We start from the raw sequence: 12,134 nt of genomic DNA, 5'->3' as shown, positions 1-12,134 counted from the left end.
TGACAACTGTAAACACTTTGAGGGCCAGCATTGTGTCTGTTCACTCTCTTGAACTCTTCCAAGAGTTTAGTACAGTTCCCTGAACAAAGTAAGCACTTAATAAGGTCCACTGATTGATATCCAAAAGGTCCTCTCCAAATTGTGTAGTGAAAACATGGATTACAGAAAAAGTGAATATTCTCTATTAGCCAATAAAGACACTGCCTCAGAACACTGACTTCTGAACCCATCAGCAACGATGAGTCCATGGGAAGCTCTGTTAGGCCTCAAAGCTGAGTTCCATTTGATCCTTCATTCATTCATTCATTCAATCCTATTTATAGAGAGCTTACTGTGTGCAGAGCACTGTACTAAGTGTTTGGGAAGTACAAGTTGGCAGCATACAGAGACGGTCCATACCCAACAGTGGACTCACAGTCTAGAAGGGGGAGACAGACAACAAAACAAAACATATTAACAAAATAAAATAAATAGAACAGTAAATATGTACAAGTAAAATAAATAGAGTAATAGATATGTACAAACATATATACAGGTGCTGTGGGGAGTGGAAGGAGGTAGGGCAGGGGGGATGGGAAGGGGGAGGAGGGGGAGAGGAAGGAGGGGGCTCAGTCTGGGAAAGCCTCCTGGAGGAGGTGAGCTCTCAGTAGGGCTCTGAAGGGAGAAAGAGAGCTTGCTTGGTGGATGTGCAGAGGGAGGGCATTCCAGGCCAGGGGGAGGACGTGGGCCAGGAGTCAACAGTGGGACAAGCGAGAATGAGGCACAGTGAGGAGTTCAGCGGCAGAGGAGCGGAGGGTGCGGACTGCGCTGTAGAAGGAAAGAAGGGAGGTGAGGTAGGAGGGGGCCAGGTGATGGAGAGCCTTGAAGCTGAGAGTGAGAAGTTTTTGCCTGATGCATAAGTTGATTGGTAGCCACTGGAGATTTTTGAGGAGGGGAGTAACATGCCCAGAGCGTTTCTGCACAAAGATGATCCGAGCAGCAGCATGGAGTATAGATTGAAGTGGGGAGAAACAGGAGGATGGGAGATCAGAAAGGAGGCTGATGCAGTACTCTAGTTGGGATAGGATGAGAGATTGAACCATCAAGGTAGCAGTTTGGATGGAGAGGAAAGAGCGGAACTTGGCGATGTTGCGGAGGTGAGACCAGCAGGTTCCTTGTCAAGTGGTCTGGACAAATCAGAAAGCATGGCATCTGGCGGGAACCAAACTACAATATGTTTCTTACAAATGGGGTAGTGGTGAGCAAATTTCATTGGCTCCAAAACAAACTAGAAAAGACTGGAGACGACCCTAACAGAGGGAAACTAATTTTGAAGGCTCATTTGGTAAAAATTAATTTGTGCACATTTAGTTCTGCCACTCTTGTTCTCTCTGTGTGAACCTATGAATTTTACATGTGACTCTCTCTTCTTTACTGTGACTTTTGTTCTATAATAGTGCTTGACTTGGGCTTCTTTCAGGCCATCAGTGGGCCTCTCTTTCATTTCCTGCTAGAACACATCTAAAACTGGGATTTTCTTCCTCTTCTGGACCCCTAGTCATCTTGATCCCTCTGTAACAAATGTCTCTCTCAACAAATGTCAACTTCTGTTCCCCTTCAAAGTTAGGCAGTCTTCAGTTCCTCCCTGCCCATCTGCCTTTTCGGAACAAACCTTCCCTTCCAGACATTTCCCTCAGCTCAACCCCTAACTCCAATCTCTTCATCCATCAACCGCTTACAAATTAAACCAATTCCCACGATGACACTGGGCTTCAAACAGCCTCACCATCTGGCTATGTCAAGCTGCCTCCTCCCTCCTTCCAGATGAGAAAAATATTTGAAACTAATCTTACTCCAGAAAGGTTTTCAGCTCTGAGGCCTCAGTCTGCCTACTCTAGTTTGGGCTCACTGTTTCCTGGGCTTCCATGTTTCCCCACAGCACTTATGTACATATCCATAATTTAATTTATTTATATCAATGTCTGTCTCTCCCTCTAGACTGTAAGCTCATTGTGAGTAGGGAACATGACTACCAACTCATTATATTGTACTCTTCCAAGTGCTTATTACAGTGCTCTGCACACAGTAAGCGCTAAATAAATATGACATTGATTGATTGATAGTGTCTTGTAGGTGGTAGGGGCCATCAGGTACCAGGAGAGTTGGTCTTGTAGGAATGTCTCTGTATAATTACTTGAGATGAGAATGATTTAGCCCTCTCTCATACCCATGCATGGATTTTGCCAATCCAACTTCCAGATGAAGCCCTTTGAAGACAATGCCAGGAAAAGGTCAGCTGTTGTCAGCCTAAATGACCTCCTGGACATGCCCGTATACATCTGCACCAACCTTCCTCGAGATGAATGCATGCATGACTACACAGGTCTGGGCATAAGGTGGTTTGAGACATCCTATGACAATCTATGCTGAGAGACAATTTGGGAAACCCTGCTTACAGAAATGGTCAGATTCCCCTCCTCTCCCCACTAGAGAGTGAAGCAATTCTGGAAAACTGTATTATCTCTGTTGTAGACTCCCAAAGTAAGACCAGTCAAGAGATGCCTGGGATACTCCAAAACACAAGTCAAGGCTCCATGCTCTACTATGACTCAGTGGAAGGCCTGCTACAGTCACTGAGTTGGGGAGTGGGGAGAAGGAGGCTGTTCTCTAATTAGGTGAATGTGGCAGGAATAGTGCTGCTCTCTTGTAACAGTACAGGAAAGCTCCAAACCAAGAGCATCTCCTCCTGCCCTCATCCACATTTAATGCTCTGTTTTAGAAGGCCAAAATGCAGTAGGGCCTCTAAGCAAATCAGACTTGTAAAGTGTGTATGCATGTGGGAGAATCCCCCAGATCTTCCCTCCTAAGGGCTCTCCACAGCAGAACTCCAAAGGAGGCTTCAGAGTGAAACCAGTCCCTCCTCATTTCATACTTGGGCTAGCTCCAGCCTATACTTTTGAATAGATGCAGAAACCCTGGGAGACATTTTTTAATGGTATTTGTCAGGGGCTTATTATGTACCAGGCAATATAGTAAGCACTAGAGTAGGTGCAAGCTAATCTTAGACACAGTTCCTGTCCCACATGGAGCTCGCAGTCTTAATACCCATTTTACAGATGAGGTGACTTGAGGCACAAAGAAGTGAAGTGACTTGCTCAAGGTCACATAAGAGATATGTGGTGGTGACGGTTTTAGAACCCAGGTCCTGCTGATTTCTAAGCCCACGCTCTATGCACTAGGCAAACCTGCTTCTCCAGAATTTAGTCATGCAGACTGACCAGTGATAATATGGCAGTTGGTTATACCCAAGGACATCCCGTAGCCCCCAGGAGTGCAATATGGGTCAGATTAAAAAGAACACTGATACATTGGATTGGTTCCCCATGATGTTTTAGGCAAATCTGAGGACCCTCATTGGAAATATAAGGAGCAAAAACAAATGAGTTTCATGGGTGATTAGTTACCAAGGAAATCTCCTGTGAATAAGCCAGGAAAGCAGTGGAATAATTTCATTCCTCAGTGATTCCATCCAGTCCTTCCAGAGATTTTGTCGTCAGTCAGTCAGTTGATTGTATTTGTGGATCACTTACTATGTACAGAGCACTGTACTAAATACTTGGGAAAGTACAATATAACAGACACTTTCCCTGCCTACGGTAAGCGTACAGTCTAGAGGGGGAGACCATCATTAATATAAATAAATAAATTACAGATATGTACATCAATGCTTAAAACAGTGCTTGGCACATAGTAAGTGCTTAACAAATACCATCATTATTATAAGTGCTGTGGAACTGGGATGGGGGATGAATAAAGGGAGCAAGTCAAGGTGACACGGTGCTGTCCAGCTCTCTCTATGCACAGAAGGGTCAGGAGAAGGATGTGTGTTGATAACATTTACTATCACCACACCGACAAAAGTCAACAAATGTAAATCCAATTGAAAAATCAGAATTCACAATATCCCTTAGGTAGGTAAATCCCTTACAAAATGAAATCCATTGTCTTTCTTTTGCTTAGCTGATAATCGAAAACAATTTCAGGTTGAAGGATTGTATCAACTAAATGAGATTAAGCCATTCTGTTTTATTAAAATATCCACTTATGAGCTGAGAGAATTCCTTAGCTGGAGTTCACCAGGCAGATGAGTGAAAATTGAACAAATTCCCTAATCACAGGAATGGAAGATTACACACTCAACAGTGAAGGTTTCATGCTGAAGGCCCACTAGGTTACTGTTAAGATTGCCACTCCCCCACACCACATCTCTGTTTCTGCATCACTGAAAGAAGACCATCTTCCAAAAGATCTCTTTGTGCCTTCTGCCTACAGGAGAGGCTAATCCAGAGATGGAAGGTGTGGGTCCCTTCTCTGTTCAAAAGTCACATTTATCAGAGAGAGACAAATTGCTCTCTCAGTCAAGCCACAATTCCAGTGATGGAGGACTTCAACCATGAACACCTTTCATCTCCACAAGAATCACACACTCTCCCTCCAAAGTCAGGGGAAAAATGGTTTTCCAATTACATGAAAGGTCAGAGGCACCTAAGAGCTTGTAGTTTACAGGAGCATGGAACGTGGAAAAAAAAATTTCCACATAACATCAGAGTTTTGATAAATTGGCTGCTTGGATGACTCTAATAAAGAGAGTGAGCTTCATAGAAGTGATCTATGAGTGACTGCAGCTTTCCTTTCTTCAGGAGAAGTTTAGGGTTTCTAAATGCCAATGGTAACGCAGGCAAAAGGCTAGCAAAAAGAGTAACTTTCTCCAGCAGCAAATTCCATCAAAATTCATCAACCTGGAAATCGATTCATACCAAGTAATCTCCTCAAGGCAGAGCTTTCTCATTCAGGGTACAACCTGAGGCTTCCAATTGCTGGTTTGCTTAGTCACGTCTGAGAATCTGGTTTCTTATGTGGGTTTGTCTGGGTATATATCAGACAGTTTCCTGTTAAATGAATACTTTCTTCTGTTTGTAATTTGCTATCATGTTCAGTTCACTGTGAAATTGAAAAGTCAAAACAAAAAGAAGAAAGCTTTTAATACTTAATTTCATATTGCTGGTAAGGAATTTTGTATATCAGGTACTCTATTGACATTTTTGAGAACACTAGGCAAATAGTTTGCAAAATTCAATCGACCTGTAAAAACTCTAACTCAGCTGACAAAATATACCATCCTTCCCCTAAATTACTCACTGCCTATGTCTCTCCTTCTGGCCATCTTCACTGACTTCTGTTTACTACACCTACTGCCCTATGCTAAAAGAACATAAGCAGAAGAACATAAGAGAAAATATACATGGAGTTTTCCTCAAACACAGATTTTCATGAAAGGTTTTAAAACAGAGGAACTAGGAAGGAAGGGCCCTAAGCTTGATTTTCAATAGGCCCATCCTAGTTTGTTATTTTTTTTTTATCTTGGTTAACTGATCCAGTTAACTACAAGGCTTAATTATTTGTAATTTTAGGTCATTTAGACCAACTCCCAGAAAAAAATATCAGGTAGTGCTTACATAATAATTATGGTGTTTATTAAATGCTTACTATTTTGCAAAGCATTGTACTAAGCCCTGGGGTAGATATAGGATATTCAGCTCAGACACAGATCTAACACACATGGAGCTCTTGCAGGCTGAAAGGGAGGGAGATGATGTATCTTATCTCCACTTTATAGATGAGGAAACTAGACTCAGAGAGTGTAAGTGACTTGCCTAAGGTCACACAGAAGGTTGGCGGCAAAACTGGGAATAAAACGCAGGTTTTCTCATTCTGGTATTTCCCACCACTGACCTCTTGCTCTCCCTTCTGCCTGGAACTCTGCCAGACTACTGCCCTCCCCATCTTCAAGGCCCTTAAAAAATCACATCTCTTCCAGGAATCTTTCCTGATTAATCTCTCATACCCAGTGAATTTGTGATGTTGATTCTGTGTCATGGACAGAGATCTTCCTGTTTGGCAAATTCCCCAAGAGTGATCATTAAGCGTCATGGCCTAATAGAAAGAGTATAAGCCTGGGAGTCAGAGAACCTGGGTTATAATTCCAGTTCTGCCACTTGCCTGCTGTTGTGTGACCTTGGACAAGTCACTTAAATTATGTGTGCCTCAGTTTCCTCTTGTGTAAAGAGGGAATTCAAAGCCTGATCTCCCTCCTACTTAGACTATGAGCCCAACCTAGGACAGAGACTGTGCCCAACCTGGTTAATTTTTATCTTCCCCAGTGCTTAGAACAATGCTTGACACATAGTCAGTGCTTAACAAATGCCATTATTGTTATTATTATTATTATCAACTAATAAATTAATACTGACTCACATTCCTATGCTCTTTCTACTAGGCCACAATGCCTTCAGTATTTACTGTCACCTTTCTGCTGTAACAAGAGGCCCAGAAAGAACATTACATATGCCAAAATGTGTTCAAAAGCGAAATGGATGCAGTGTGCATTCTCATGTCTAAAGAGGTAAGAATGTGGTATAATGTTTGAACAACTTAAAATGAAACCTCAAACTCCATCCAACAGTACTTCATTATAAGAAAGCAGAACAATTCTTAATTTTACCTCTCCACAGAGGACAGAAAGAGTTCAGAATGATTCATTAATCATTGAAACCGGGACATAAAAACGTTATTTATTCTGTGACTGTAAAACTGCCTCAGTTTCTGTAGAAATTTTGGAGTGTGCCAATATTGCTTTTCTTAATGAATTATCCGAAGCTCATCTGGACTGTTTCTGTCCAGTAATATTTTAATTCTCAACCGTATTATCAAAAGTCCTTTGTAAAGGTCATCAAACAAACAAAGCCAATTGTCAGAAAAGGAGATTTCCAACACATGGACAAGAAGGAATAGTGACAGCTGTTGGGAAAGCCACACATGCACATTCATCTAAACATATTATGGATTGGAGCAATCATATCATTCTTTAAAAAAAAAGAGGTACACCAAAGTTTGTTTTCTGAGGAGAAAAAGGACTGAAAAAAATGACAAAAGGATTAAGAGCTACTTTTGATAGGAAAAAAAAATCAAGTTCTGATTTGTTTTTTATTCCTTCCTTATCCTTTTTGTGCAAATACCACTTAGAGGAAACTTGACTTAGAAAGAGCTGCTCAAATGACAGACAATACAATTACACAATGTTACATACAATAGAGCCAATTAGGGACAAAGAGGTTCGTGACTCAGCTTTACCGATGGAATAAACCTCGATATTCAGCATCACAGTAAGGAAACATTCAGTAGCATACAGAAAAAACATTAATAGTAAATGGCCTTGCTTCTGCTAAGTCCTCAACCCAGGGGCGTCGAGATCTCTGACACTGTTTAAGTCCCCAACCCAGGGACATTGAGAATTTCCTACCGCGGGATGATAAATTCTGTTCAGTATTCAAGGCTTTAATGGACTGGACAAGCACGGGGTTCTCTCTGCCAAGGGGTCTATCTGCCCTGGCTGTCTCGGTTGTCCTTTCTGGAAACAGCCAGCAGCAGCGGATGGGTGTTTCCCCACAGCCTTTATACTATGTTTGTTGACCACTACACTGAGCTGCTTCCACATTAATGGCTCTAATCTACCAATTATAGTCTCATTATCTTCTTCTCTTAGAAGAGATCTCCAGGCCCCCTGTGGGTGTGTCAACATTTAGGTCTTAGCTTGGAACCTCTCAGTCTGGCTCACCTGTGATCACAGGAAGCCATATACTTAAAGGCATTAAGTGATCGCCAGTGATTTCTGTCATCAGAGAAAGGTGGAATGATTCTTGCAAGGAGAAATCTTAGTTCGGTGAAAATTTTCCAATGTGGTTTGCACTGACAGACAAAAGACAAGGGATGTCTGAATACAGAACTCCCCCGGAAGGGTGAACCCTGTAACAATGAACAATTCATGACTGAAAGCCCAAATTCGATAGCTTAAGCCCCAACCAGCAGATAATAATAATGTTGGTATTTGTTAAGCGCTTACTGTGCACCAAGCACTGTTATAAGCATGCATTTAATTCTTGAGGATGATTCATAAACAGAAACACAAACAAGTATAATTTTGGAAAAACCCAATTCTTAGAGTTGGAAAAATAATAATAATAGCATTTATTAAGCGCTTACTATGTGCAAAGCACTGTTCTAAGCGCTGGGGAGGTTACAAGGTGATCAGGTTGTCCCACGGGGGGCTCACAGTCTTCATCCCCATTTTACAGATGAGGTAACTGAGACACAGAGAAGTTAAGTAACTTGCCCAAAGTCACATAGCTGACAAGTGGTGGAGCCAGGATTTGAACCCATGACCTCTGACTCCAAAGCCCATGTTCTTTCCAATGAGCCACGCTACTTCTTATCAATAGTATTTAGTGAGCACCTACTCCATGCAGAGCACTATACTAAACACTTGGGACAGTACAGTACAAAACAGTTGATAGACATGTTTTCTGCCCACAGGAAGTTTACAGTCTGGATGATATGGGGCCCACATTATTTTTGTTGAAAGTTGCATACCATTTCTCGCTTGTGCCTGTTCCCCTTTTTTTCTGGCAGTTGTGTGAGTGGCAAGAATAGGGCAGTTGTAGGGTTAAACTACCCTGGAATTCTGAGACATCCCAACTGCAAATTCCCAAATGCTCAGGGATTTCAACTGAGCAAGCTCCTTCCCTACAGTAGGAGTTCAAGCTTTCAAAATGAGCAAGAGCAGCTGGAGACTAGTGAAACGGAGCAGTCACAATTCTGGACATTACTTGTTGTTTTTTATATTAAGTGACCAAAATCAACCTGTAAAAATACAGGATTTAGGATTGGTCTGGTTACAAACAATGAAACAAACTACAGACTCATTCAGGTAAAGGATTTGAGTTGATGGTTGGTGTCAATTTACCCATCAAAAACACGTCCCCTCCCTCACAGAGCCATCAACCTGGCTGGGGGCTGAAGTAATGGAGAGTTAGTAAGAGACTGGACTTCCTATCCCACCTGATCCTGCATGCGCTGTCTGGAAAATTTCTGGGAAGCTGCTCAATGGCATATTCATTCATTCATTCAATCATATTTATTGAGCGATAACTGTGTGCAGAGCACTGTACTAAGCGCTTAGGAAGTATAAGTTGGCAACATATAGAGACGGTCCCTACCCAACAAGGGGCTCACAGTCTAGAAGGGGGAGACAGATAAAAAAACAAAACATATTAACAAAATAAAATAAATAGAATAGTAAATATGTACGAGTAAAATAAAGTTATAAATCTGTACAAACATATATGCAGGTGCTGTGGAGAGGGAAAGGAGGTAGGGCAGGGGGATGGGGAGGGGGAGAGGAAGGAGGGGGCTCAGTGTGGGAAGGCCTCCTGGAGGAGGTGAGCTCTCAGTAGGGCTTTGAAGGGAGGAAGAGAGCTAGCTTGGCGGATGTGCGGAGGGAGGGCATTCCGGCCAGGGGGAGGAATCCCAAATAAAGGTTTACAAGATTCAGAATTCTTTATATACAAAGGTCATGGGTCAGTTATACATTTTCTCTCCTAAGAGAAAATGCATTAGAGTTCAGACTTTCTTTGCATTATGGAATTTCACCAATCACAAGTTTGTTTCTATAAAAGTTATACAAGATCTGGAGTGCTTGGAATTAACCACTGTCAACTGTCAACCCCATCTGATGGAAGAGTTTTGCCTGCAATCACCACGATGTAGAGAACTAGTTAATGAAAAGATAATGCAGATTCCTTTTTTTATATATTTACCATAGCCAGTTGTCATCTATGTTTCCTACAGTCACACCTCCTGAGAAAAATATACAAGGTAACCAAGAACGGATATAGAGGATGTCTGGGGAGGTATACTGATAAACACCATCATATATGAGAAACTGAGTGATCAGAGTGGCTAGAAATGCTATTGTAATTCCAAGGCCAAGGCCACTTCTTGAGCGATCAAATGTCCACCAGAGGCCCAAAGATAGGGCTGCTAGAGTCAAAGAGAGCTGAATGTTATTAGCAAAGTCCAGTTTAGCTCTTGCGTGGTTAATACCAACAAAAACTGCAATACAGCGCATCACACTGGCCCATTCTCGTTTGAATTTGTGGGGTTCTCCAAGATGACTGTCAATGCAAAGATAGAGCAGGCCTACGACCGCTTCTGCTGTCCCGCAGCAAGGAGGAACCCACCAGGCGGAGGAAAAGATTGTGGCAATGACTTCTTCGGGGAACAGGGTGACATTCCTCTGTATCTGCAGCAGATTGAGGACCAGGGCTAGGAAAGCCCCTACAGCAAAAAGCACAACACTCCGCTGCACCAAGTGGTGGTGCCAACTGTTGGTTGTGATTCTGCTGCTACCAGTGCTCCCGCTGCTATTACTGATGGTCCTGTTTGACATGTCAGTGTTCAGAGCACCGTGACCCACCAGGACCAGCGAGGAACTGGTAACAGAGGAATTCAGCATTTTCCCCACTTTTGCAGCCAGCCCGGTGCCTCTGGATCCCAAGTGGCTCTTGTGTCTCTCTCTTGTGGTGCAAGAACAATTCCTAAAGTGTCTGTCTAATCTGGGCATCAGTCACCCCTGGGACACAGACAACCTGGCGGAGGGTGGGGGGCTGCCGTCCGTTTCCTGCCAAGGTGATGGAGGAGGAGGAAGAGGAGGAGCCGCCACCCCTGCTGCCTTCTCAAAAGAGATATGAATATATCTCTTCTCATCCTCATACTCCAGCAACCCAGCATCTGCCTACTTCATTCACCCATAGGCTGGCACCATGCTCAGTCCCATGCTTACCCAGAAGTAGCACCCTCTGAACAAGCAGAAGCAACTGTGATTGTGAAGGACAATAAGAAATATACTACGTTCATTGGGAGCTTTCAAATCAATTAACCAATCAATCAGTGGATATGGAGCACTGTGTGCAGAGCACTGCACTCAGCGCTTGGGAGAGTACAATACAACAGAATTTGCAGAAACATTTCCTGTCCATAACAAGCCTACAGTCTATCAATCAATAAATCCATAAATAATATTTATTGAGCACTAACTGTTTGCAAAGCATTGTACTAAGAGCTTGGAAGACTATAACAGAGTTGGTAATAACAATGTTGGTATTTGTTAAGCGCTTACTATGTGCCAAGCACTGTTCTAAGCACTGGGGTAGATACAAGGTAATCAGGTTGTCCCACGTGGGACTCACAGTCTTCATCCTCATTTTACAGATGAGGGAACTGAGGCCCAGAGAAGTTAAAAGACTTGCCCAAAGTCACACAGCTGAAAAGTGGCAGAGCTGGGATTTGAACCCATGACCTCTGACTCCAAAGCCCGTGCTCTTTCCACTGAGCCACGCTGCTTCCCCTAGGTAGGCACATTCCCTGCCCATAGTGAACTTACAGTCTAGAGGGAGTTTACAGTCTAGAAGGGGAGATAGACATTAATATAAATAAGTAATTTATAACATACAATTTAAAACTATGTACATAAATGTGGTGAGGTTTAGGGTGGGGTGAATATCAACTGCCTAAAGGCCACATATCCAAGTGAAGAGATGATGCAGAAAGGACAGCTAGCTGGGAAAAGAGGGATTAATTGGGGAGAGCAGGAGACTTGTCTCTTGATCCAGCCTGTCTGACGTTCAACAACTTCTGATTTTTCTCAGCCTTTGTTTTGTCACTGTAAAGAGGAGATAAAGATGCTTGTCAGCAGTGTTTGTAGAGTCTTGTGATCCACAGATTAAAGATTCTATGCAAATTTAAAGTGTCAATCATCCATAGGCCTCAGAGGACAGGCTCCACCTGGAAGAATTATCACCCAGATCAATGAAATGGGGGTGTGAATAAGCACTATAGAATTCAGCCCACTGTGATAAAGAAGTGGCTGAATGTGGGCCTATTTACACCCCTGATTCTCCATCTGAATCAAAAGAGATACTAGTTTTTGCAGTTGACCTTGTTGGGTGTGGTGAGCAGGGAAGAGTGAACACTGAAAAGCAGTGTTTCCTCCTCTGAGAGAGACAACATTAGACAAAAGTGAAGACTAGTCCCAAACAATGAGATAGCAAGCAATCTTCTTAAGTTGGTTTTTTTTTTCAACTCCTGAAATAGGCCATGCTGCCTGTTGTGAATCCAGGAATTCCTGGATTGGCTCACGTTTATCTGCAAGGTGAAATGTGACACTAAAGACCATAAGCAAAGTTAGTTTTCTGTAGTTC

General features: G+C 42.7%; 1 protein-coding gene across 1 annotated transcript; it reads right to left on the bottom strand.

Moving 5' to 3' along the window:
- Positions 1–6,328: 6,328 nt before the first annotated feature.
- LOC119932859 (insulin-induced gene 1 protein-like) lies at positions 6,329–10,498 on the bottom strand. Its single transcript, XM_038751981.1, has 4 exons — positions 9,693–10,498; positions 9,464–9,473; positions 7,655–7,785; positions 6,329–6,434 (listed from the first exon to the last, which is right to left on the bottom strand). Exons 1-4 carry the CDS (start codon positions 10,496–10,498, stop codon positions 6,329–6,331), a joined length of 1,053 nt encoding a protein of 350 aa, XP_038607909.1.
- Between the last annotated feature and the right edge of the window lie 1,636 nt (positions 10,499–12,134).

The sequence above is a fragment of the Tachyglossus aculeatus genome, chromosome 10 (assembly GCF_015852505.1).
Source record: "Tachyglossus aculeatus isolate mTacAcu1 chromosome 10, mTacAcu1.pri, whole genome shotgun sequence".
In the NCBI taxonomy this organism is placed as follows: Eukaryota; Metazoa; Chordata; class Mammalia; order Monotremata; family Tachyglossidae; genus Tachyglossus; species Tachyglossus aculeatus.
The sequence above is the reverse complement of the archived record's forward strand: the minus strand, read 5'-3'. Positions and strand labels throughout refer to the sequence as shown.